Below are 27,883 nucleotides of genomic sequence, written 5' to 3' on the forward strand. Positions count from 1 at the left end.
GCCCTGCGAGCACGGGCCGGAGGATTCAGGAGGAGCAGGGGCAGCCAGTGGCCGGAGGGAAGCGGCGCTTTCCCCTTCAAAGCGCCGCTTCTCTCTGGCCGGCTTTGAAGGGGAAAGTGCCGCTTCTTTCCGGCCGCTGGCTGCGCGGCTGCCCCTGCTCCTCCATGGGCCGGAGGACTCAGGGCCGCCTCTCTCTCTCTCTTTTTTCTTTTTTTTAAACTGGCGGTGCTCCTCCTGCCGGGCTGCCCTTTTGCTCCGGTGGAGCTCCTCCTGCTACGCCCCCCAGTCAATGGTCTTGTGCACCCCCTGGGTTGCGTGCACCCCACTTTGGAGTCCACTAGTCTAATACACAAGCATTTTAAAATGTTGTGTTTAAATTAGCTCACAGATTTTCGGTGATTCGCAGAAATATCCTAAAAAGGATGTTTATGTGGCCAGTGATCAGACATGCCAAACCCGTGAAAAAAATGCAGAAATTGGGCTTGTTTTTGGCTTAATTGGCTTGTGGGTTGTTTGTTGGCTAGTTTGTGGCTTGTAGCTTGTTTTGCTTGTAGCTTGTTGTAGTTTGCTTCTTTTTTTTGATCGGCTCCCGGCAAGCAGGGGCAAGGGATGGCCAGCTGGGGAAGAGGGGAGAGAATCAAGGGTGCACAGTGGGCCCATCACTGTGCCAGACTCCATGCTTGGGGGGTGTTGGGGTTCTTAGGGATTGGCTTGTTTTGGGCTTGTTTTGAAATGGGATTAGCTTGATTTTTGGCTTACTGTGAAAGTCGGGGTGCTTACTTACCACGTGAAAGTTGGCAACTGTGCCACTGAAGAGGCCAATTTAAAAATTAGGTAATATGTGCCCGGACTTGCCATATGGGTGTAGAGCTATTCTTTTTCACAAGCTACAAGATACATTAATGAAAAATTCTCTGAAGTTATCTAATGTGGAATTAATGCTCTGCACTATCCACTGTTTGAGACTCAGTACAAGTAACATTAGCAGCCTTGCAAAAATAGATGCACATGGATGTGAAACTAAATTATTTTCTCAACTAAGCAGAGCATAAAGCAGAACTGCCACAGACAAGTCCAAAATTAGCTTCAACTTCTGGTGTGACTGTTTATGTAGAAGCAGATTCAGCTGCTTTTCACTGTGTTTCTGTTATTATTGGAGTTGAAGATCTGGCCATTGCCACAGGACTATGATTCATCACTTAAAAAAATACCCACATTTTGCTAAGCTAGAGATTGAGGTTGTAGTACAGGGGTGGGCAAACTTTTTAGCCCGAGGGCCATATCTGGGTGGGGAAATTGCATGCAGGTCCATGAATGTAGGGCTAGGTTAGAGGGTTGCGGTGTGGGAGGGAGTGCGGGGCATGGGAGGGGGTGTGGTGTGAAGGAAGGGGCTTGGGGCAAAGGGCTGGAGTGCAGGAGGGGGCTCAGGGCAGGGGGTTGGGGGTGCAGAGGGGTGCCACAGGGGGCTCAAGGCAGGGGGTTGGGGTGCAGGAAGGGGTGAGGGGTGCAGGAGGGGCTTGGGGTATGGCAGCGGGCTCAGGGCAGTGGGTTGGGGTGGGGGGTGCAGGAGGAATGTGGGGTGCGAACTCTGGCCCAGCACCGCTTACCTTGAGCAGCTCCAGGGTGGCAGCAGAGCGTAATGGGGCTAAGGCAGACTCCCAGGCTGCTCCCAGAAGTGGCCGGCACCACATCCCTGTGGCCTCTGGGGAAGTGGCGGGGGACAGAGGGCTCTGCGTGCTGTCCTCGCCTTCAGGTACCTCCCCGCAACGCTCCCATTGGCAACGGTTCCCTGCAGGGGGAGCTGCGGGGGGCAGTGCCTGTAAGCGAGGGCAGCACGCGGAGCCCTCTGCTCCCCTCCTACCCCAGAGGCCGCAGGGACGTGGTGCTGGCTGCTTCTGGGAGCGGCACGGGGCCAGGGTAGGCAGGGCGCCTGCCTTACCCTTGCTGCGCTACAGGGCTGGCAATCCCGCAGGCCGGATCCAAAGCCCTGATGGGCTGGATCCAGTCTGCAGGCCCTAGTTTGCCCACCGCTGTTGTAGTATATTTAAAAAAATCAACCCCCCCATATTAAAACCTGATTAATGCTTGTAGCTGAAGTGGGTCCTCTATAAGGTGAATATAAGATAGATCATATGAATGAGTATTAGGTCCACTAAAATCATCACCTACCTACCAGATAGAGTTTTAAATGTGATTAACTATTGGTTGAGGCTAAAACTTCAAAAAGTAGATCCTAGTAAGCAACACAAGACATAGGACAAGAGCTAGCATACTACTGGCATTTTTGGACACTGACAGAGTGATCCAGCACCAATGAACAGCTTTACAGTATTGTAAGGGAGAGTAATGAAAGGATAACTCAAAATGCATGTTCCTTAGAACTATGAGAGATTTGTACAGGCCAAGAGGGGCCATTATAAAAGCTCAGCAACTCAGTATATATTTAGTACTCAGTTGTGTGTTTCTACTGGTGGTGGGACAGCAGTTTCTCTACCTCTGAGAAACTGATTTCAACAGACAGTATTGGTATGAATGCTCAGAGCTGTGGAGTTCTTATTGACATGGAGCCAAATTCATCACTGGCTTACACCCATTGCAATCCATTAAAGGCTTTTCATTTTGACAGCCCCTTCCATTATTAAAAGTTTATTACAGTTCCTTATTTTGTAAAGTGTACTTTTAGGGACTAATTCACCACTTCACTCTTCCAGTTTTTGCCATTGTAATTCCACTGAAATCAACAGAATTACTCCAGTATGAGGCTGAAGTAAGGCAGTGGTGAATCAGCCTCTTTCTATATTTTTCTGTCAAAACACGATGACTGTAAATCATATTAAACTGTGATTCTATCCTCCCTCAACCAATACAAGAAGAGAGGGAAAACTAGGGGATTTTCAACATACTAAATTTAAAATCTCTCCAAAACTGGTAAGTTGTTGGAAAGAAGTCAAGGAAGATTTAGGAAGTGGTTACTGATGTCAGTGTGCACTAACTCCCTGGCACCAGAACTCAAGATATCAGTATACAAACTAATCGGGACTTTGGCCTGGATCATTCATTTCTATGGACAAATTCCCAGTGGGAAAGAGCTACTTACAAGAGATTCATTGGCTTCAGTGGACTTGCTCACATGCTTAAAGTTCTGTCTAAGGTACTTATAGGGCTCCCATTTCCATAGTACGTGAGCACTTCACAATCTTTAATGCAGTTACATTCACATACCCCCGTGAGGTAGGGTACTGTCTCTTTTCACAGTTGGGGAACTGAAGCACAGAGAGCCTAAGGTCCAGATCCTCAAAGATATTTAGGCTCCTAACTTCCACTGATTGAGGATCCGGGCCTAAGTGAATTGCCCAAGGACACAGAGCAATCTGTGGTGGAGCCCAGGTATCCTGAGTCCCAGGTCCAGTGCCCTAACTGGACCATCCTTCCTTCATAGTTAGTCATGTGAAGAAGTACCTTGCTCAATCAAGGCTCCAAACTCTCAGTGGATCCTTCTCTACATCATCCCTTCAGTTAGGTGTGGATGGTGACTTTGTGGAAGGGGAAGAGAAAGAGATGTAACATACCCTGTGAGAAATTCATAACCAACTCCCAGATTCCCAATCAGATGTTTGAGTTTACAAGGGCCATGCTGTAAATTTTTTCCTACTGTTTTGTGTTTTGTTTTTTTAAACCCACCAAGGACTGAGTTCAGCACCAATTCGTATATAGAGGAAATCAAATTAGAGTTGCTTTTTTTCCTCGTGAAATGGTAAAAACTACTTTTCTTGAGAAAAAGAATGATGGCTCATTTTCTCCATCCATTCACAGCAGTGCCATTCTGAACTTAAGTCCTCAAGAAAAGTCTTGACTTACAATCTGTTTGAGAAAGAACTGATGTCTTGAGATGCTACGGCTCTATAACAGCAATCTTTTGACTGATTACTTACATTGTATGATCTGCAGTGCGTTTGCTTCCATTGAACGAGTACAATCTGTGCCACTACCAAGGCTGCAATGAGAATAAGAATCATCTCCATATGCATAGATTCGTGGCCATGGTGCTTTGTATGCATCTTCTGATGATGAAGTCTTAAAAGAAAACGCATAGAATTAAAATGTGCACACTAGATCCATACTTTTTTGACAATGAGAAGCTGGGAGGAGGAGAGCTGGAAATGCCGAGACAGACCTGCAGAAGATAGTGAGCTAGCAAATTAGGTGTGTGTTCGCAATGCAATATGCCACTGCAGTTTTGGTCACTACATATGAAACTATCAAATCACAGAGCTGGAAGGGAATTACACCATGTGTATAACTGTAGTGCAGCTCTACCTGGAATACAGGTTTCTATCTGGATGCCTCAATAACAGAAAAATATTGGCAAATTGAAAGGCGTTCAGAGTAAAGGAACACAGATTATTAGCAAAAAGAACAGGAGGACTTGCGGCACCTTAGAGACTAACAAATTTATCTGAGCATAAGCTTTTGTGAGCTACAGCTCACTTCATCGGATGCATGCAGATTATTAGGGAGTTGGACTGACTTTAAGTACGAGCCAAAAGCTGTTCAGTTTACCTATGCTAATGGCTAATGGCGGTGAGGGGAGAGGAGGAAATGTCATAACAATCAACTTGTCCCTTACGCACATCAGAGAGGGAGAGGAATGGTACCTGGGAGCATAGTGGGATAAAATTAAAAAATAGAAAACTTAGCATGATTACCAGGAAAAACTTCAGGACACTAATATCAATTAAATTCTTCCTAGGTAAATGATAGAAGCCCCAGTGCTTGGGTTGTTTACAACTAGACTGACTAAAGCAAGAGAGAAACCATCCTGCACTGACATAGATGCTCTAATAGGTCCTTCTCCTCTCTAATTTCTGTTGACCCCATTCTAAACACAGAGAGGTCACAACTGAAGCCACAAAGACAAATTCTCTTTCAATTTTTGATGTGTTTGCAAGAGGGTAAAATTCCAGTCGTCACATCTGAACTCACCCTGGCATTTTGGTTCCAGGTCAGATACAAAACTGGAAGGAGCCTTAAATTCTCTGCCTCTGTTTCCCTGTCTGTAAAATGAGGATGAGCTTAGTTATTTATCTTCCTTGCAAGGTCACTGTGAGGGTTAACTAGTTAATGCTTGTAAACATTTGTGAAGCTAGAAAGTGCTATATAACAAATGCTAAAGGCTGAATCACAGAGCCTGGAAGGCAGAAAGGACCTATTTTCTGTTTTGGATCCCAAACCAGTCACTCTCATGATTAAAGCCCAAAGGTGGAAGTCTTGACAAATAAAAAATGATCCTACCATAAATTTGGGACCAATATTTTGTGAAATTTTGGGGATGTCAAGACTGAACCTGAACTCTAGCCCTGCTCTGATCTCCAGCTTGAACCCCAGTGTTAGCCTCATCTGGATCCCTATATGAACCCTGAATTGGATGGAAATCTACTCTTCACTGCTAGTACTTCTCTGTAATGTGTCAGACCAAAGCCCTGGACTCAACAAAACTTTGAATGTTGAGGAAGTTTGGATCTAGATCTTAATGTTGTGGCTCTGCTTCTCAGAAAAGAGATGCTAGCTGCCTCTTTCCTAGCTTAAAACAGAAGTAGTGGTTGGAAGGGAAAGGATCAGGATGTACCACTTCTCCCCTACTACTGGTCATACTGACTCTTCCGTTCAAAAAGCAATGACTATTTGGCCTGTGCCAGGATCACAGGTGAGTGCTGTATGTCTACCCATCTTAGGCACTTCTTCCTTCTTAGAAATGCAGCTTTATCAATGTGTCCCTGTTAAGCTTATTCTACACAATACCCCCAAATGCACATTTGAAATATATTCCTTAATAACATTGTTTTCTACAAAGTTAAAAGGCTATCTAATCATATAAACCTACCTGAGAGATTTTTCTGGCAATCTCCAAAATCAAAACACCCTTCTAGACTTCAATATAGAATGCAGTATATCACTTTAACAAAGATTATATGAGAGCTATAGAAGAGATATAAGAAGTACTTGTCAAACAGCATTGAAGAATTTAGCTGAATGAGTCATAGTTAGACCACACTTTGAATTGCAGATGGGGAGAATGTTTCTGACACACATGAAATGTGTTTGTTCTGGTATAATAAAATAATTACTTCTGCTATTTTATTGACACCACACTCACTATAAATATTTTAAAGTGGCCAGTGAATGTGATGCACTTCGCATCTTCCTCCCAGAAATAAAGTGCACTGCTCATAGAGTGCCGCCTGCTGGATAATTTACATGATATACTGACAGAGAAAGATGCTCATTCTGTTTCACGTGGAGCATGCTGGAATGATGGCCTTCTGAAAATAGCTGGAGTAGGGATGCATACAGCTTATATATGAGGGTAAATTAAAATCTACTGTGATGGAGGGAAAAAGGTGAAATGGTCACGTAACATTATCCCACTCTCTGTATCTTAGCCCTGCTGGGTCTGTTTTTTTTTAATTGGTTAAAAAAAATATAAATAGACATTTCTTTATATTTTATTTGACTTGTGGAAAGAGATAGGAAGCACTAAATTTATTATATAGATCATCTTTGACTTATCAAGTAGAATACTATACTGCTATAGTGTACTTTAATTAGTAATAGAGATACTAATTATTTTGTTTTGCTGTTGAGCTGATTTAATGTGTAGAATAAAAAGTTCTTGAGCAGTATTTTCTAACTTTTCTGCCATGCATAAATGTTAGAGGAAATGTAAGTGATCTTTATGCTTAATATAGAAAATTAAGGAAAAAAAGACTAGACTTTCTAAATCTAAAAACAAATATTTGGGATAACAGCTCTGCCAATTTCTAGAACTGCTATAATGAAAACTAATGTATAAAATCTGCTGCTAATATGCAAACTTACTTACTTCCATTGGTCCCCTGTTGATCATCTTAACGCATCACCCTGAAACAGACATAAAACTAATATTATAGCTAGACAACGCACAATAGTCAAGAAGTTTCCTTCTCAAAGTCCCCTTCCCCCTGTATCAATGGTAAGACATATTTAATTCAGATACACATGCCACGGTTTCCCTCAAGTAAACTATGGACTCCATCTCATTCCCCCAGAAATAGGTGGGGAATTCTGCCAGTAATTTCAGTGTGAGCAGGATCAAGGTCCCAAAACTGAATGAAAGACCGAGTAGCAAAATTTATATCTGTTGGAATTTTTGTTATGCTTGTTCTAGGATGGTACATTAAGATGCTGAATTTATCATAAAATATAATGTCCTCTAACTTTCTCCTTAAATCCTTGGGGATAAAATATAGCAATTGCATAAAAAATTATCAGGTTGAGTTTAAAGCTAAGTATACTCTAGACCAGAGGTGGGCAACTATGGCCTGCTGGCCACATCTGGCCTGCGGGACCGTCCTGCCTGGCACGTGAGCTTCCAGCTGGGGAGGCTAGCCCCCGGCCCCTCCCGCACTGTCCTCCCTCCCCCGCAGCTACACTGACGCACGGGCAGCGCTCGCCCACCTCCCAGGCTTTCCAATAAGCCAGTACTGCTGCTCTGAGTGGCATGGTGAGGGGGTGGGTGTTAATAAGGGGCAGGAGGTCCCAGGGGCCAGTCAGGGGACAGGGGGTGGTTGGATGGGGCAGAGGTTTGGGGCGAGCGGTCAGGGGACGGGGAGCAGGGGGTGGTTGGATACACGTGGGAGTCAGGGGGCAGGGGTGTGGATAGGGATCAGGGGACAGGGAGCGGGGGTGGGATGGGAGGGGGGGTCCCGGCAGGGGGCGGTCAGGGAACAAGGAGCAGAGCGGGTTGGATGGAGCGGGGGTTCTGAGGGGGGCAGTCAGGGAACGGAAAGTGGGATGGGGCAGATAGGGGTGGGGGCCGGGTTGTTTGAGGAGGCACAGTCTTCCCTACCCGGCCCTCCATACAGTTTCACAACCCTGATGTGGCCCTTGGGCCAAAAAGTTTGCCCACCCCTGCTCTAGACTTACAAATATAAAGCCTAATTCTGCAGTTGCTGCTGGTATGATTTGTCCTATTGAAGTCCCATAAAGCCATAGCATTGCTCACATAAGTAAGGGATGAAGGATCAAGTCCAGAGAATGAAGTGTCTAGATATTACATATTAGAACTGGTTAAAATATTTAATTCAAAACTGTTTAAAATTTAAAGTAGGTTAGTTTTGAAGATGAAATTTGTACATGAGAATTTATTTTTCTTCAAAATATTCTGAATTTTAAAATTTGAAACAAATGAAAAACTGCAATATTTCTTCTTCTTTTTTTTTTTAAATCAAAACTGCCCAAATGCATCCCCCTTTTTCAGTGGCAAGTGAAAAAAGGGGGATGTAGAGAAGGAAAAGAGAAATACTAAAAATGGGTTTCTATTTTTCTGGTTTGTCATTAAAACCCACAATTTTAAAACATTTTTGCAAACAAATTCCAGAAAATTATTTTTTGAATATGTTGACAAAACGTTCTTGCCATTTCCCAACCATTTATATATATTTAAAATCCTGTTAATACATTTGGACCAAATCCTGAGAACATATTGACTACAGTGGGACTACTCATGTGCATAAGTCATACATTCACTTTATTTATTTAGAGGTATTTCTGAGGTGCTGTTTGCTATAGGAATCCTAACACTAGGACTTAAAGCAAAATGCCAGCACAAGGGAGCATCTAGGGCTAGATTGTGACTTTTTAATCTGCCCTGAATAAAGGGGTGGCATATAGCAGTACCAACCCACAGGAGGAATTGCAACTCTCAGTCCCCTTGGACATCTAATTGCCATGGAGCCAAAGCTCTTCCCACTCTCTGCCCCATTCCATCCCCTGACCACCACTTGTTTGCAGGAGGGAGTATCAAGCAAGTAGCTCCTGCTCTCTTCTCTGTGGCTGGAGCTACAGTGGAGTAAGGGGAGGCGTGGGAAGGGAAGTACTTAGGGTGACCAGATCGCAAGAGTAAAATATTGTGAAAGTTGGTGGCGGGGAACAGCCACAGGCTCACAGCCCCCACCTGAATCATGGGGGGGAGGTGCATAGCCCTAGGAAGCTGCAAGGGGGGCGCACAGCCCGGCTCTAGCCCCCTCTACAAGCCATGGGGACACACGGCCCAGCTCCAGCCACAGCTGCAAGCCGCAGGTCGGGGTTGCATGGCCCTGGCTCCGGCCCCCATCGCAAGGGGAGGTTCTCTGGGCTGGGGCAGTGAGATGGGGCACAGGAGAGGGGTTTGGGGTGCTGACTCCTGGAGGGAGTTTGGGTGCAGGAGGGGCTCAGGGCTGGGGCAGGGACTTAGTGTGCAGAAGGGGGTGCGGGCTCCGGGGGGCGCTTACCTCAGGCAGCTCCCCGGAACTGGCAATATTTCCCTCCTAGGGTCCTAGGTGGAGATGCGGCAATGCGGCCCTGCGTGCTGCCTCGCCTGCGGGTGCCACCTCCACAGCTCCCATGGGCCGTGGTTCCTGGCCAAAGGGAGCTGCAGAGCCGGTGCTCATGGCGGGGGCAGCATGCAGAGCCCCGCTGACCATCCCTGTGCCTAGGACCCAGAGGGATATGTCGCCACTTCTGGGGAGCTGTGCAGAGCCGGCCGGATAGGGAGCCTGCCAGCCCTGTGCCAACCGGAGGCCTGGCAACCTTACAATATTGGGACAAATGGCGTCCTGATCGTACATCGGTCAGAACATGGGACAGAGTTCAATATCGGGACAGTCCCAATTTTATCGGGACATCTGGTCATCCTAGAAAAGTACTCCTCTGGACTGCTGAGCCATTGAGTCTGAGTCTAATCAGCAAAGGGTTACAAAACACAAACTTTATTTTACTCTGTGTGTTCGTGCGTGCATGTGCACACACTAAGGTGACTTTATAAAAATACTGAATTCTGAAACTGCTCATTTGCAAACTTCTCTCTAGAACAGTGGCTCCCAGACTGGGGTTCATGAAATGTTACATGGGGTTCTTGGGGGGAAAAATCCCTAATGACGGACAGAGCTGTCCCTAGGGACACTGGGCAGTACGGGGCCAGCAGCCTGGAGCCCCTGGACTTCCAAGAGCTAAGCAGATCAAAGTAAGCATATCTATCACACTGAGGAGATTTAAACTTCATGACTCCTTATAAGAAATGGAAAGGGAGGTGGATATATTTTGCTGTTTTTTAAAATTGGCAGCTAGTATTGTTCTTAATAATTTTAAAAACGAGTTTAAGATTTGTTGTAACGTGTGTTGTTTGCCTGGACTGCTCAAGACCTGAATGCTTGTGTAGGAGGAACTCCTGAGTTGGCTTCTTAAATACCTTCATGCTGTTTCATATCTGATACTCCCTGATGAAACACAGGAGCCTTGTCTTATAACAAAGGGATACAAGCTACAAAAGTGAGATCTTGGAAGAATGTTGCCGTTTTCATAATGTAATAAAAATACTGTAATGATAAATAATTAATAATAAATAGTGTGTAATAAGCATGTCATAAAACAAATTTTATATTTCCAATATCGCTGCTTTTATAATTTATACTCAGGTAAAGGAGAAAATCCCTGGAAATATTCATTTTTAGGAGGGGGTTTGTGAGATTTGACATTTTAGTGAAAGGGGTTCACAGGACGTTAAAGTTTGGGAACCACTGCTCTAGAAGTCAGTTGAAAACAAGTTAGAAAGGCCACAGTTATGCTGAAGAGCTGGAACTGGAAATGGCACTACACTGTTTATTCACGTCTATAATGTCGTTACCTAGCTACTAATGTACCCAATCATCTTCCAGAATTGGTAACTTTTCAACCATGTTAAAACATTTTCTGTAAACTAGTCAGTCTTGGTTTTGCTGTCACTCTACCACAGGGGTGGCCAACCTGAGCCTGAGAAGGAGCCAGAATTTACCAATGCACATTGCCAAAGAGCCACAGTAATACGTCAGCAGCTCCTTATCAGCTCCCCCACTCCACTCCCAGCGCCTCCCGCCCACTGGCAGCTCGCCAGATCAGCACCTCCCCCTCCCTCCTCATACCTCCTGATAAGCTGTTTCAGCTGGGGGGGACGGGAATGGGGAACGAGCGAGGGCACTGCAGGCTCAGGGGAGGGGGCGGAAAGGGGTGGAGTGGGGCTGAGCAGAGAGCAGCGCCCTGTACATTGGAAAGTTGGCACCTGTAGCTCCAGCCCCAGAGTTGGTGCCTATACAAGGAGCCGCATATTAACTTCCAAAGAGCTGCATGTGGCTCCAGAGCCACAGGTTGGCCACCCCTGCTCTATCAAAAGCTTGATAATGTAATCAGGAGTCACCAGGTCCTTTATTCAGATGTCATTTTCCTCAAGATCACAAATACTTACACATCCTGTGTGTGTTGGACCGATCTATTTAGACAGAAAAGTGCTTGAATTAAAAATAAATTAATTTAAACTTGAAAAATAGTAACCCATTTGATGGTATTGAACCATGCTTTCTGTATGTATGTGTGCACCAACAGGTGGAAGAGGAAGAAATTTGGGAGTAATATTGGGACACTTTTAACCCAAGCCAGTAGGTCAAGATTAAAAAAAAAAAAACAAAACTTGTCTGTTTTTAGATGGCTGTAGACTTTAATATCAATATAGAAAGCATGCTCAGCATAACATTGTAGAAAGAGCTCTGCCACTGGAATTCGTCAAATTCACCTCTTTTCATGCATATTTTCTTAGAAATGAAGAATGATGAGAGAGAAAAACAAAAAAATCTGCTCTGTATGTAAAATCCTTACTGTATAGATTATCTTTCAAAAGTTGCTGTTTGCCATCAGCAGCTTTGACAGATAGGGTAAAGACTAGAATTTATTTAAGCAGCAAAAAACTCAAGTTCAGAGGGTCTGTCAGGTGAAAAGTGCTCCCTAATGAAATGTAAAGCAATATCCTCCATTATAAAAATGTACAGCACTGGAAAACAGACTGCAGGAAAAAATGCTTTGTTGACAGAGGGATGGACTAGATTACCTAAGAGGTATTTCCAATCTGTAATTTTACGTGACTATGAAATACAACCAGAGGTAAATCCCATTCTTGTTTTTTGACAGGCTAATTACATTGTGGAAAATATACAGACTGGAAATATGGGTGTAGACAAGTAGATACTGTGGTGTACAATTCTTATTTCCTGGATTCATCTTTTGTTTGGGTGACTGACAGGTTTGTGTTTTCTCTTTATCACACTCTTCAATAAAGACATGGCTATCTGCACCTTCTGTGATAATTATCATATTGGTCTAAGTTTACACTATACAATTTTGTTCCATTTTTCAGCACCTATTTATTGCGTATCTTGTTTTACATTAGACTGTAAGGCCTTTGGGGCAGGCACCCACTTGTACAGCACACAGCACAAAAGATCCTTGCTCCTGACTGGGGTCTTTGGATGTTACAAGATACAAATTAATAATACTTATAATTAATATAACAGTTGTCATGTATGGAGACCTAATACCACTGTTGTAAGGTCCTCTGCAAATTTTTTACAGTGTGTGTACGTACGTACATATGTATGTACATACTCTTTGCGGGGGTGGGGTGGGGGGCGGAAAGTCCTGCTGCATGGGCTGGCAGTCCGCAAACCCAAAAGCTAAGTCTCCCCTCAAGCAGCGCCAAGGGAAATTCCTATATTTGGGATTTGTTTTGAGCACATTTTAAGTCTCTCCCCTGGGTGTAGGTGCTTAAATGAGGCATTTAGTACCCCATTAATTAATTACTGTTTTGTAAAGAACTTTTGAGATGTTGGGATGGAAGCTACTAGTGGAAAGAACAGGCTTGATCTGGCAAACCTTTTTACATGTTAGTAAAGGTTTTCAGGATCAAACCGGTAACATGCAGTTGCTAAAATCGCCTTCACTCAGCTCATCAGTTTGTGATACCCCTGGAACATAAGGAATTATTCATGAGTTTTCTTCTTACGCTGTAGTTTTTGCTTCTTGCTTCTGATTTGTGTTTAGAAAAGGGTTGTGATTTGGGTCCCCGATGTAAGTAGAAGCGACAGTGTAAGGCCTGCACTAATACTTGGGCGAGTAAGTGCTACTCAAGGTAAGAACGGGTTGCAGATCTGGCTTACATTTAAGGTCAGGCAGGGGAAACTGACAAATAATCGCTACAGCAAAAAGACACCGAGTCAAATCTCTCTGGCAGAGTTCGGTTTCTCTTTACCCAACTTTGAAATGTTAATAAAGTGGGATTAATAATAATAACGAAATTACAGTGAATTGATACAGACCCCTAAGAACCAAGATCTTCCCCCATATTCATACAACTTCCCCGTGCTATGATCCCCCTCAAATGACCCCCCCCCCGGCCCAAACATGCTAAAACAGCAACCCCTCCACTCTACACAACCCCCACCCCCAGCTGATACAAACCCTGCTCCCAATAAGTCACCTTCCGCCCACTCCACCCCCATGTGTACAACGTCCTCCCGGCCCCACAATCAACGACCCCGTTGGAAAACCTGGCTCTGAGCTGTCCCATTGACTTCTATGGGGGCAGCTCGGGGTCCAGCCCTCCGGACGCCACCCCGCATTGCCTTCGGGGAGGGGGCAGGATTGGGGCTCCTGGCACGGCTGCTCCCGCACCGCCATTACCTGTTCGTGCCAGGCCTGGAGCCCCCGGATCTGTGCCGCAGCCAGGCCCATCGGCCAGCTCTCCCCGGCATGCTAGTGTGGAGCCACGACCGCCTGAGCAGCTGCACCGGCAGCTCCCAACGGCAGCACCCCCCCGTGGTCGGAGCGGCTGGGCGGGCTGGGTGCCAGGCAGGGGATTGGGTGCCAGCGCTGACTTGGGGCCCGGTGGCATTGAGAGAGGGGCTCTGGCAGCTGTGGGAGGGCAGGGCTGAGGCTCAAGGAAAGTGGCAGCTGCATTGGGGGTCCCGTTTTCAGAAATGGCTGGAAGGCCTTGAGCCTTGGTTGAGCCCCCTCTTAGTTTGAATCAGGGCCTAACTTTGGCCTTGATTTCCCCCCCTCCCCCTCCCCCCCCAATTTGCGGGGACAAGAGAGGGCCCCATAGCGTGCAGTCGGGTAACAGCTAACTTAGTAGCACAACCTGCATCCACAAGCCCGGTGACTGACAGCATGTGTTGCAGTGCAGTCTGCATATTCATATTGGGGAAAGGCCCTTTCAGAATGCAGTTTGACCACAGATGTTCTCTTTGGCATGGAAAGGCCAGTTGAGTGCCTGCAAACAGGTATGTGCTGTAACAATTGTTGGTGCAAATATATACGTTAACTGAAAAACGACCCATTGGAGAAGTTTCAGAGTAGCAGACGTGTTAGTCTGTATCTGCCAAGGTGCAACAAGTCCTCCTTTTCCACTGGAGAAGGTTATCATCTCCCCTCCACCTCCAGTTTGTTTGTTATGGTTATGTTTTTAGGGTAGCAAAATAGTTATACAAGAGACAAACACACTGTATTTTCAAACAAAGATATTGGTGTTGCTACTGCTAGCTTTTGGTTTTCCACGAAAATGGTGAGAGAGACAAGCTTTCTAGTTACACAGTGCTCTGCCTTGTCCCCAGGCCAGTTTCCTGCTTCTTCGGTAGTACTGGTAACTTTTTTTAAGTACTGGTGATTTACTTTTATTGACAACTGGATGTACTTCTCCAGTACAAATATCACACTGGCTGTTCAACGCAACGTCCCATATCAGACTTGGGGGACTGCAGGATTTACCCCTAAATAAAGCAGAAATGTACAAGGCAAAAACTATCTTTTGCCCTAACCATTTCCTCTTCTACAACTTTTTTAAACAAATGGGGGAAAATGACGGGGGTGCGGACTGGGTAACAAGCTGAATGGCTGAACTGACATACCGTCTGGTACAGTAATAAATACATTCAGAAATAATCTGCACATATACTTGTCCAAGGATCTCAAAGCACTTGACAAATAACTAATTAACTGGGGCAGGGACCATCTTTTTGTCCTAGTTTTGTACAGTGCCATACCTGACGGCAGTCCCATGGCTTCTGTCCCACTGAAAATGATGGGAAATAGGCATCTTCTTTACGGGCAACTTTACTTCCACCAGCAAGGCCTTAGGGAACTGATGTCTGTTTGATCTGAGGCAATATAGCTTCACTCTGTGGAAGGTATTGGGAGATGGGGAGCCATTTTGAATAATACCAAAAGTTTGTGAGAATGCTGCATACAGGTAGGAGATCATGAGAATCTGTGAATGCCCCATATCAACTATAGATGGAGTGAAGAAGATAGGATAGGTGGAGCAGGGGATGGGCTGAGATGTGGAGCAGTAACTCATGGGAAATGGTCATTAGAACAAGAGGTCGTGGGAGCCTGGAGATGTGGGAATCGGGTAGAATGAGGAACACAGCAGGAAGGCACTGGAAAGGAAAGGTGCGGAGCACTAGGGATATGGGTTCAAGTGGAAGAGTAGCAGCGAAGATAGGAGTGTGTGCCTTTGGTGGAGCTGCAGTATAAAGTAGTAGATACATTTGTGGGGCAGGGTTCACTGAGGCTGAGCTGTACATCTCTGTTTAGCTTAGGGTTTTAGATAGTGCCTATCACTTCAGTATATACAGCCTCACTCCTGCTCAGACTTACACGTGTAATTTTACTCATGTGAATAATCCCATGGCTTGGCATTAAAATGGCATGTCCGAGTCAAAGGTTAATAATAAATACAGTTTATTTTGTAAATTACTTAAGTGTATAGTGTAAGGGGCTGAGCTAAAATCTGGAAGCTGAAGTCCTCTGATTTACCCCTGTAAAGGTCTATGAGCCACCTATATCCCATTTAAGGCCCCAGTCCAGCAAAACATTTAAATATGTGCTTAACTTCATCCCTGTGCAACAAAGCACACAAGCACATGCTTGAATGCCATTGAAATCAATGGGATTTAAACTCTTGCTCAAAATTAAACGTGCTTAAGTGCTTTGCTGAATTGGGGTCTGTATCCATAGGGTGTGTAAGCCTGGCACTGACCTTCTGCATAGAAGTGAATTTCAACCCTAGAAATAGGTCTAACACAGCAGCAGTAGTGTGAGCTTCCCTTACAATGACCTGCCAATATATTTTACCTTTGGCCTGAAGGGATCACATTCCATCTTAAAGTTTGTTTAATTTTTCACCTTTGTGCTGAGACTGCCCACAAGTCCTTGCATTTTCAGCATTACATGGGGATTTATCCAGCCAAATCCCATTAGAATCAATAGGAATTGGGCGAATAAATACACTGCAAGTCTTTGTAAGCGTAGGGCAAGTTTGCCAGTTACTGCAGCTTGTGATGATGATTTTTGTGGTATAGACACACGTGTCCACTGGGAACTGAACTAAGACCACCAAGTTATTTCACATATTTGTATATTTTCCACGTTTACATGCAGATAACTTCAAAGAGCTGTGAGTTGATGACTTCTAGTCTAGTGTGTTAGCAGTCCACCTACTCTCCATCTTTTGTTGTTTCCTTTCACAGTCTCAGTAACAAAAAACAGTGGTGTAAATAGAAATTCCAACAATGAGGTCTGTTGTTGAGCTTGTAATGCTCACTTGAAAGGATGCTGTCTGGAGTGTGAATGGAGCAGCCGCTGCCTAGCAGTAGCAGGGAAATAGATGACTTGGTACTGGAGAGTAGCAACCAGCAGGGTGCATATGCCTAGTGTAGCGACAAATAATGGTTAATCTGGCCAGTTGGAGCACTAAATGAGAGTACATTGTTTAACCCTGTAACCGTAACTAAATTGTAACCTGAAAAGAGTTTATAATCATCTGGCTGCTACCCCATATCAGAGGCTTAATAACTAAATAGCTGATTTGAGGTTCAGATTTAAAGCTGCAATTTGATTTATTACTTGGTAGTATTATCCTTATGCAGATTAATTGCTTTGCAGATTATCTAATATATTGGTTAAATTGTTGTTTGGATTCCTGTGTGTTGCTGTGAACTCAGTTTTCACAAGATTAGTGTCCTCTGATTGCTATTATAATCCTATGATGATTGTCTAATATTTGTGAGTTAGTAAAAGAGATGAGTTAATGTTAACTTGATAGCTCTATTACTTTTATAGAATCTTAATCCAATCATGTGTCTATATGTATCAAATTCAGTAACTGCTGTGTTAGAATCTTTATCCAAATTGAAATTCAATAATTGGCATATTCGTATCTCAATTTCATGATTTCTAACTTTTTAGAACTAATTAATGGGCTAGCACAATGCAAACAATGCAAGCAACAATTTTTGTTCTGTTTTAATACGGTATCTTATTCCATGATAACCAAGTAAATTCATTGATTACTTTTATATATTGTAGACTAACCTCTTTAGCCTCATCATAGCTTCTGTTGTTGATATACGTTGCATTTATGTGATCTGCAATCTAAATTTTGAAGACATGTACTGTAGTTAGGGGAACCTGTTCCTTATTAAAATAATATGCTGTAGCATTGATATTTCTGTAGTTTGAGTTTGTTACTATTTCAATTACAAAACCTTTATTTTTTAGGACAAAAGAATTTCTGACAGAGTGAAATTTCACATACCAGCACCCTCAATGCTCCCCTCTAACTGTCCAAAATCAGTATGAGTACCCATAGTCTTTTTACCTTTTTAACACATCTTTTTTTCCAAGAGATTTCCTAAAGAGGGAAGGATTGTATATTTGAGGAAGACCTTTAAAAAATGAAAAGTGTTCTCCCATCTATTCCTTAATGACTTCTAGTATCTTTACTGACAGGTTTCAGAGTAACAGCCATGTTAGTCTGTATTCGCAAAAAGAAAAGGAGTACTCGTGGCACCTTAGAGACTAACACATTTATTTGAGCATAAGCTTTCGTGAGCTACAGCTCACTTCATCGGATGCATTCAGTGGAAAATACAGTAGGGAGATTTACTGGCATCAAAGTAAAACTAACAGGCTGGTAGTGGAGTCAGCTCTTATATTCTATCTGAAAACTGTAGTATTTTCCCAGTCCTCAGGTAACCCCCCTGTTCCTTGATGTACTGCAAAGTTTAGACAAGTAACTTCTATTTCCTTTATTTCTTTCAGGACCAGCCAGTCCAAAAAAGAATTGATTTAAAGAGATGTCTAGTATAATATCTTGTTTTTTCTGTTGGCTTACACTGGATGCTTGAGATGAAAGTGAAAAACTCCCATAATGCACCTGGCCAAAGCTAGCCCTAAGCATGTGCCAAGGGTGTGATCACATGGTTCCGCAGTGCCAGTTAAAGCAAATTTGGGCCCCTCTACCAAGGTTATGTGGTGGTATTTTTTGTCCCCCCCCACCCAGAGGTGAAAGTAACTTAAAGGACTTACCGGTACTCCGGAGTCCTGATAAGGGGGCATGGCCTCAACTGGAAGAGGCGGGGCCTTTAAATCCCCAGGCACTTTAAATCAGGATTTAAGCTTCTGTCCCCATAGGAGAGAGCGGGGGGTGGAGAAGAATGGCCAGGGCCCCTTCCGAGCGTGGGCCCTTTAAATAGCTGCTGGAGCCCCACCGCCGCCACCCCAGGGCTCCAGCAGCGGGGCTCTGGTGGAAATTTAAAGGGCCCGGGGCTCCAGCTGCTGCTGGGAGCCCTAGACCTTTAAATTGCCACCTGGGGAAGCCGGTCCGCCCCGGTACGGCGCACTGGCTCTTGCCAGTACACCGTACCGGGGCATACCGGCTTATTTGCACCTCTGCCCCAACCCCCAGTTGCAATCCCACTGCCTGCTGCAAGGCTCATACTCTAAACTTATGACATTAGAGAATGAGCAGTAGATGTCAAACTGGCATTTAAGACTGTCTCTGGTGGGGTGGAACTGGCTGCCACTCCAGATTTGGTAGGCAAGCCTGACATGACCTATACATGCCCACAGCTTTCCACACCTGATGGTCTGCATGCAGGGCCGGCTCAAGGCACCAGCGTTCCAAGCCGTGCTTGGGGCGGCAGTTAGAAAGGGGGGACAGTGTCTCCGCGTCGGTGGCAATTCGGCGGCAGCAGCTCCTCTGTCCTGCCGGCCATGGCGGCAATTTGGTGGCAGCTTCTCAGTTCCGCTATCAGCAGCAGCTTCTCCCTTTTGCTGTCCGCGGTGGCAGTTCTTTTCACTGCTTGGGGTGGCAAAAGCTGTAGAGCCGGCCCTGTCTGCGTGACTCACCATCCTCGCCTTGAAAGATTATCTTCAATGGCCAACCCTTCTCTGCTTTTCCAGTGATCAGCACTCTTACCTGTCGGGCATCACCCGCCACCACCGCTAGCTGTCAAAACCCCCTGTGGCTCCCGATCAAATAATACCCAGATTCTTTCCCACCTGACACAAACATCCTGTCACCCCCTAAAGTACCTCCAACACATCCAGCTGCCAAACCTTCATCACCTCCCCCCAAATGTGCTGCCAGTGATCTGAATGCTGTGCTTTGCACAAGGCTTCACAAAACCTAGGCCAGCTCTGCACCTAACTGGTTGTGCAGCACTGTACTCTGGGGATCTCTTCCTGACATCAGTTGATTATCCTCCTCTTATGCCTTGAAACAGTAGCAGTCATTGTTTTTCTAGCTAGTGAACCTCGGATGCTATTCTTATTCACAGACAAGTGCCTTTTGCTTTATTTAATCTTATTAATTTATTTTTAATTATTTAAACAAATAGTTGCATCAATAATATCTTACAGCGGTAATTTCAGTAGTTCAGTAATATGTTACATTAAATCATTTTTATGCATCTATTGTAAATGTTTGCCTGCTAATTTCACGGAATGCTTACTGGTTGTATGATGGGGTAGGGCAAGCAGGAGAGGCCAACTTGACCTACCTGTGACATTAATTATTTTATATACAGTACCTCTCTTATGACAGTTCCAAATTAAATAATCCTAGTGTTCAAAGGTCAGATTTTTGAAGGTGCTCAGTTTTGGTCTACCTCTGCTCTCATTGAAGTCAATGGAGTTTTACTGCTGATTTCAATAGGAGAAAATTTAGGTCAGCAGTGAGCACTTGAAAATCCCATGCTAAATCTCTACAGACATGGAAAGCATCCTGCTCCTTAGCAAAGACTCCAGTAAATGGTGGTGTCTTTTTCTTGATGTTTTCTGAGTCTCCAATGGCTGTCTTGGAACGAGGTGTTAAAAACGGAATGCAGCAGTTCTAGATCTTCTAGATTGCCTGCGTGTCTCTTTCTCTTACACTCATTCTCTTGTCTCTTTTTCCTGAGAATAGCAATCAGGAGTTCCAGCTCAAATATCGTCAGCAGGGGATCCAGCCAAGAGGACTTTAATATATGAAAAATATAAATCTCAGTAATTTAAAATGTGTTACAGCCCTCTCTGAGCTACCTGTATGGGACCCTGCCTTTGGATCCCACATGCTTTCTAAACTTACTGGGTCTGAGCAGGGTCCAGACACTATCTCTATATCTGGCCTTTCAGATATACTCCTGGGATACAGACATCAATGCTGGTACCCCTTCCTGGGAGGTAGGGTCCTAAGCGCCAAGACCAGCACTGACCCTCCAAGATTCTCCGGTAGCTCACACATATCCTCTCCAGAGGTTCATCCTTGTGAGTTCTCTGTTTATCATTTAATTCTTCAAGGACTACATGGCAGTTAAAGCAAGGGACACGCACATTTTGCAAAGAATTTCTAAACCACACACCCTTTACTTATAGACAAAGCACAAGAGTTACAGGTCTATGAAAAACTGTCAAATACTTGAACACAAGACCATGCCTCAGTTTCTTTATCTGTCAAGAGAGCCCTTTGGGTCTTAGTCTGTATCCTTCCAACAAGTTCAGAATCCTTCTGCACCTTCTCTTTTCTTGCTCAGTCTTATCATCTGGTTCTGGTCCAGTCTGGTCACTCCTTGCTAGAGAGAATCTCCCTTTTAACAGTAGATTCTAAATCCTTTGTCTCTTCGTGTCCTTCCCCTGAGATTTTTCTATTCTCCAGTCCTCTGTGTTTGTTATAGTGGATCAGAGTCATTAGCACATCAATAGCCTTTGTCTGGTAATCTCCATTGTCCTGCTAGGACCCTGGCTCTGTCCTATGCTGGTTGTGCCTGCCTTGGGCTTGGACAAAAAAATAACAGGTTTGGACACCTGTATTACTGGCTACGTATCAAGTGACTACACTATCTACAATTATTGTCTGCCTTCCTGCAGATGGATAATCCTCCGGCACTAGGTTAACTCTTTGACCCTATATAGCAGACATTGTGATAGGAATCATCTAGACAGAGGTACATGTAATAATTAAGCGTTAGGACCAAAAAAAATTGTGGAAGCCTGAAAGATTTCTGGAAGCTCAATTCAATAGCTAGGGTTGACTTTAATGGGAGATTTTCTTGCACAAGTGTAATGGAATTGGGTCCATAATGTTATGAGCTGGGTGAAACCTTGTTATGGGTTGAGTTAAAACCCTACTGAGATTATGGTTTAGCATAAGCCCTCACCTAAAACAAGGTACGTGTGAAACTGCCCAGAAACTTTTGTCTGAGTGTTGTTTTGGGAGGGGCTTGTGAGTATGGGAAGAGGATAACACAGAAACTGAGAACAGACAAAATCAGAGAGAGAAGGACAGGCAAGAATGCCAAGCAATAGCCTGTGAGCACAGTATAGGCCTGGAAAAAGCTAGAGAGAAGCCTTTTGCATCTGGTGTTGGCTTAAGAGGCTTGGGGACAGTAAGCTAAGAAACTGCTCCTTTTGTTCTTGGTTCCGCCTGCATTCAGAGACACAGCACTTTGTACATTCCTCATAAAAAACGAACAAACAAACAAACAAAAACCCAACCAAGATTGCATCAAAGAAAATACCAGACTCTATCAATTTCCTCTACCAGCTGGAACATCCTCAGGGCCCCAAACTTTGACTAGCTGGTCAGATCGAAAAGGGACAATAATAATTTAAAAATTAAAACATAATTAAAAAATTATCAAAGTTGCCTGACAAGTGTCCACAAAAAAGATATAAACAGGATAGTTTATTTTGCATCTCACAAAGACTATTGCGTGTGTGAATCTTAATGAGATGATTAGCAAATGACCTAAAAAAATCAAGTCTATGAGACAGATTCTGTTATTCAACTTGATTAATATCTTTAGGATAACATTTTCTAAATATTCTAATTGAATTAGGAGCCTAAGTCTTATTTTCAAAAGTGATTTAGATGACTAGGTCCAGATTTTTAAGAGTATTTAGGCACTTAAAGATGCAGACAGGTGCCTTGTGGGATTTTCAAAATCACCTATGTGCCTAATTCCAATGATAAAGTTAGATTTTCTTAAAAATCCCAAGTACCTATCTGCATCTTTAGGCACCTAAATATCTTTTTTTTTTTTTTTTTAAATGTGGCCCTTCGGCGTTGCAACATTTGATAGAAGAATGCCTAAATACCTTTTAAAACTTTGAACCCAGGTCTCTTGAAAGTGAGACTTAGGCTCCTGTGTCATATACCTGCTCTAAAAAATTTTGCCCTTACTTTAAAAAGCTCCATTGATTTCACTGGGACAATTGCAGGATAAAGGACAACTCAGAGTGCGCTAAGGTATTGGAAACTGACCCTACATTAGGATATTCAGTATGTGAAGGGAACAGACATGCTGAGCAGGGCTGCCAAGTTTTATCAAAATTGTGGTCGTCCTTTAAAAAACATCCCTAGCTTTTAAATGATCTTTTATCTTCATGCTTTGTCTGAATGTCTGGTTCCTCTAGATCCATGAAGATCTACAGATCAAAACTTTTTGAGCAATATGGTTTAAACAAGTTTTGTCTTACATAGAGAAACACTATTTGTCAGGACTAACTTCATTAAGTAAATTCACTTTTGTGCCTCAAAGTAAATTGAAGTGATTGATAGTTCTGTTAACATGGTGTGTGCCTTGTGATGCAAGTTCTACATCCAACAGAGCACCTACATAACCATATAGCCAAGTGTGGTTTATCCTCGCATATGGTTCAAAATTCACATAACAAAAAAGCCTTTTAGATAATGTTAAGTATCTGAAGCAAACTCACAAAAGCAAGGAAATTGTTAGTGAAGGATTAATCTTCTCCTACCTGAGTATAACAGGTGTTGGAGAACATTAAAGTGGCACCCCATAGTGGCTCAGTATGGGAGGCTTAATGCTTAACCATGCGTTTTTCTGGCTTTTGTGTTTTGGTTTCAGAATTTAACCCCTACATAGCCAAAGAATTGTGTTGGATTTTAGATATGTTGTTTCTACCTTACCCTCGTTCTGCACTGATGAGCCATAGTATGTGTATTTTGCTGTGTGCGTGATGCTGCCATTAACTACAACCAGAACATACTCCAATGTTTTTTTGAACCAAAAACGTGGGTTGTACATGACCCAAAAAGATTAATGTTGTTTTTTGATACCTCAGTTTTTAAAAAGTGTTATTAATATAGTAAGGCTTTTGGATGTGCAGTTGTGCATTATAACTTCTTATGGGACAGCTTTTATGTGTACAATAATTGTTTTTTAGAGTTTATTGTATGAGGAGCTTCTCTTCTTCCAACTTTTGTTTTTATTAATAAGTTTGTCTAGTGGTTAGAATTGTTTGTCCAATTGTTCAGAGTTTCTTCCAGGCTCTGTGACAGATTTGCTTTCTGACCTTAATCAAGTACTTAACTACTCTGTGCCTTTGTTAGTCAGTCTGTAAACTGGGGATAAGGGGTAAAATGTGGCCAAAGTCACTTTTGAAAATGGGACTTAGGCTCCTGGGGCTAGATCCGCAAAGGAGACTTAGTCTCAGTGTTGCAATGCCTAATATTTTGGCACCCTGCTTCCTAGTGGAAGTTAGGCACCAAGGCTCCCTATACAATGCATGAGGAGAGTTAGAAGCCTAAGAATGGGATCCACAAACACGAGCATGCTGAGCCGGGAGCCGCCTATGCTAGCCAATAGGTAATACCAAGGAGGGATGTTTGGCCTAAGTCATGACCTCAAAGACTCTTAAGTGCCTAACTCTGGACTGGAGGTAGGTGTCTCCCTCTGCTTGAAATTCACAGCCATGAACTTCCCCCCAACCCCTAGAGTGCCTAGCCCTTTCCCATACTGAGGAGTAGGTGCCCCTCTTTTACCCAGTAGTTAGAGCACTCAGCCAGGATGCAGGAGACCAGGGTTCAGTTTCCCCCCGCCGGATGTGGAGCAGGGATTTGTACCTAGGTCTCCCATTTCCTTGGAGAGTACCCTGGCTCCTGCACTGGCCTCAGGTGAGTTTCTTTCAATCTCTCCTATTGAAGCTGTTCCACTAGCTATTGGAACAGGGACTTGAAGTTGGATACCCCCATCGTAGCTGAGTGCCATAACCCCTGGGCTGTGGCAACATTCTCACTCTTCCTTTGGCAGAATATAATCATTCAGCTCTAAGAACAGAAGTCTCTACCACTTGAGCTAGGCGAGAACTCCTGTTGCTCTGCTAGCAATAGGTCTCTTATCCTTTCTGTGGAGTTGCCAGTAGAGGGCAACATCACTCACACTCACAAAGCTAGTATAGTCAATGTGATGCTACCAGGTGGCAGAAACAAGCAACAGGAACAAGGGCTTACCATGCTGTTTGCTTCTACTCTGTAAGAATGCAGAAAGGGATTGTGCTGCCATGCCTGGAGGCCTCAATGGGACAACAAACAGCTCCTTCCATGCCCCAGAATTTTCAAGTGAGTTGTGCCTCGCTGCTATCCTGTTACCCCAGAAATTAAAGAAATGAGCAGGACAGCTGAAGGTTTGCGGTGTAGGGCTTTAGGGTGACTGGATGCAGCATGGACTTGGTGGGTGCAGAAAGGGGTGCAACAGTGGGGCTGAGGGAGGTATAAAACAAAGTGTGTAAGTGCGTGGGGGGTGTTACACTGTAATTGTCTGTGTATGTTGCAGAGGATGCATGGTGGTTGTGCAGGATAGGGTCCAGTATGTGTGTTTGTGTGTGTATTTCATATAAACCTAGCTCCTCTTTTTCGCCCCTACAGAAAAATTAAATTAAATTCCCTTTGCCTTTTTTGTCTTGTTTGCAGTGTTGATATTGTAGTGTTAGTCCCAGGATATTAGAGAGACAAGGTGGGTGAGGTAATATCTTTTATTGGACCAACTTCTGTTGGTGAGAGAAACAAGCTTACAAAGCGCTCATCTTCAGGTCTTGTGCAGTGATGGTTTTTTGTTTTGTTTTTCTGTTGGGTTATTCGTTATATACATGGGTTGGGGGGGTTGTTCTGTGGTTTTTTGCTGGGGATGGAGAGGAATTTCTTATTCAATTTGTTATACAAATAGGTCAGGAATGGTAGCCAACCATTGTACTTCACTGAGAGCCAAATTTTTTTTTTTTCATATGATGTTGCAATAAACCTTTCTGTTGTTTGTTCCACTACTGAGGGCCCCATTGGGTCAATTTTTTCCATTGCGAAAGGATTCCAAGTTTGTCACACAGCCAAGCTATTCTTAACCAAACCTGTTTGGATATGGAAGTCTCATGTACTTCTGAATGTTATCAAATGGGTTGGCTGTATCATGCAGGCAGCTAGAACAGCAAAATGTTCAGTAACTCTTCGTGTGGATGACTGTAAGCTGGTTAGAGTAACGTTTTGCGGGTTTGTCTAGGGTAGCACAACTTGTGGAACTGGCCTTGGTCATTCAGTATGCTATATGTACCTTGATATTTGAAATACTTTGTTAATGTAATTACTTTCCCCTGAATAGTTAGGGATATATTTAGGATTCTAAAACACACAATGTACTTTCCATGCAAATTAAAGGTTTCAAATGCATCTTTATTGTGATATTGCAAAAACAAAACATTGTTAAAGTGTGGGCACCAGAAGGACTGCAAAAGAGGGAGGGCCAAGCAACCAAAACGTCTCGCTCCCAGAGCCATAGAGGGAGCACCTCCTACACCAGACTGATCTTCCCAGACCCCCTGCCTCCACCCTGCTCCTTACTTTACTCTCCCTCCTGGCAAGCCGACTGTCCTGCTTCCCAGCCCCACTGGCACCAAGAGAAGCTGCCTCTGTGAATTTGGCAGCTAGCAGGTGAGGGCCCGGCATGTGGCACGATGCAGAGTGGGTCGCCGGTACCAGCCAGGCTGCGTCATGCTCCCTCCCAGCCATGAACATGTTCAGGTTTTAAAAACTGGGCGACAATGGCCCTTTGGCCCCGTGGTCTCTGGAACTTGTGAGTTAAAGCTGTTCATGGAATTCAAGAGAAAATGCACCATTAGGCACATCTGTGAGAACAAAATAAAACACTGTAAAAACTGGTTGCGTTTTCCAATCTTTCATTTTAAAACACAGTTCTGAGCCATGGATTATTAAATGGAAACATTCTCCATGACCAGACGAGCACCCAGCCAACCTTAACTCTGCCCCTGGATTTATGTTGATTTTTTTAGGTGCTGATCCAAACTTCCTTTGAAATTCTCTGTTACCTTTCCTTTGGCTTTGAGGGAAATTGGAATGTTTTCTTAATGCTACAGATTTAGATAACCGAATATACTACTTTTTTTTCTGCCATCAAGTTTAGCGATTCATTACCGTATTCATATTCCTGCTTTACTGTAACACACACATACTTATAACCTAGAGTGAAATGCAGTAGCATTGTTACTCAGAATATTTGTCTGCTTAGGGGCAAATGGGATTATTCTGTTCAATATGAAAAGGTTGCAGTTTGGGTGTGCTTATGTAATATTGTAACATCAGAGATATCAGAAGGAAAAAATCCAGCCCATATTAATGCTGTCAGAGCCTCACAGAGCAGGGTCTGCCTCTCCTGGAGCTCTGGCAACAGGTGGCCCTGCCCACCTTAAGAACACTTAGGGCAGGTCTAAACAGGAAACTTTTGCAAGTATAACTCTGTTGGTTAGGGATGTGATTACTTTATTTTATTTTTACAACATTTCTATGGCACGTATACCTGTAAAAGTGTATTGGGGAACCAGTATACTCTATACTGGCAAAAGCACTTTCTTTTGCTAGTATAAGCTGTACTTCCGATGGGGCAGTTTATACCATTATCGCTGTACTGGTAAACCCAGAGTAGACAAAAGGGCTCAGTTTCAATTTCCCATTCCCCCAGCCCCCATCTCTCTCTAACCATACCCACCTGCAGCCCAGCCACTTGCAGAGGAGAAGCCCGTTACTTTCTGATGATAGACAGTACAAGAGAAAACTGAGAGAGCGGGCTTCAGAGGGGTAGCCGTGTTAGTCTGGATCTGTAAAAGCGGCAAAGAGTCCTGTGGCACCGTATAGACTAACGGACGTATTGGAGCATGAGCTTTCGTGGGTGAATACCCACTTCGTCGGATGCTGTTTAGGTAGTTTTGAATTGTTCAAGTATCTTTGTTTTTTTGGAACGTGTAGGATTGTTGTGTATGTTCTCTTTCTTTTTCGTACAAAGACAATGAAAATGAGGGAGAGGATATGTGGTGAGGGGGAAGGAACAAGTGAGAGTGAGTGGTGGAGAGGAGGCAATAGTGAATATAGGGGCATGGAATAAATGAGGAATGGGGGAAAAAGGAGCAGGAATGAGTGAAATGGAAAGAGTAGGTGGAATTAGAGGATATACAATAAGAAAGGAAGAGAACAAGAGTGTAAGAGACTTTGCTGATAAGTTTTAAACTTGAGTTTGGGCACTCACTTTTTCACAAATAGGGAAAAATAATCTAGAGGGAACATTAGTCACTATTATGCTTCCCAATGATATAATTGCAACATTGATGTACTACCATGAGCCATTCAGATTGCTGTGGTCTAGTGGTTAGAGCACAGCAACTGGAGGCAAAAGATTTGATTCTTTTCAGAACTCTGTATATGGCTGCTGTGTGACTTTGAGCAAGTTATTTAACCCATCTGGACCTGATTTTCCCGATCAATAAAATTAGGGTGATTATAAAACACTTTGAGAAACTTGAATGAAAACTGTTTAATAAACAAAAAGAAAATGAGTACTTGTGGCACCTTAGAGACTAACCAATTTATTTGAGCATGAGCTTTCGT

The 27,883-nt window shown here is 43.7% G+C and overlaps 1 protein-coding gene across 1 annotated transcript in view; it reads right to left on the minus strand.

The window, feature by feature from the left end:
* The window catches only part of RNF175 (ring finger protein 175), a 42,830-nt gene extending 23,762 nt beyond the window's left edge, over positions 1–19,068 (minus strand). Inside the window, 2 exon segments of the mRNA XM_077816153.1 lie at positions 3,933–4,074; positions 18,797–19,068. Coding sequence (XP_077672279.1) covers positions 3,933–4,074; positions 18,797–19,068 — 414 coding nt within the window.
* Between the last annotated feature and the right edge of the window lie 8,815 nt (positions 19,069–27,883).

Source organism: Eretmochelys imbricata, chromosome 4 (assembly GCF_965152235.1).
Source record: "Eretmochelys imbricata isolate rEreImb1 chromosome 4, rEreImb1.hap1, whole genome shotgun sequence".
NCBI lineage: Eukaryota > Metazoa > Chordata > Testudines > Cheloniidae > Eretmochelys > Eretmochelys imbricata.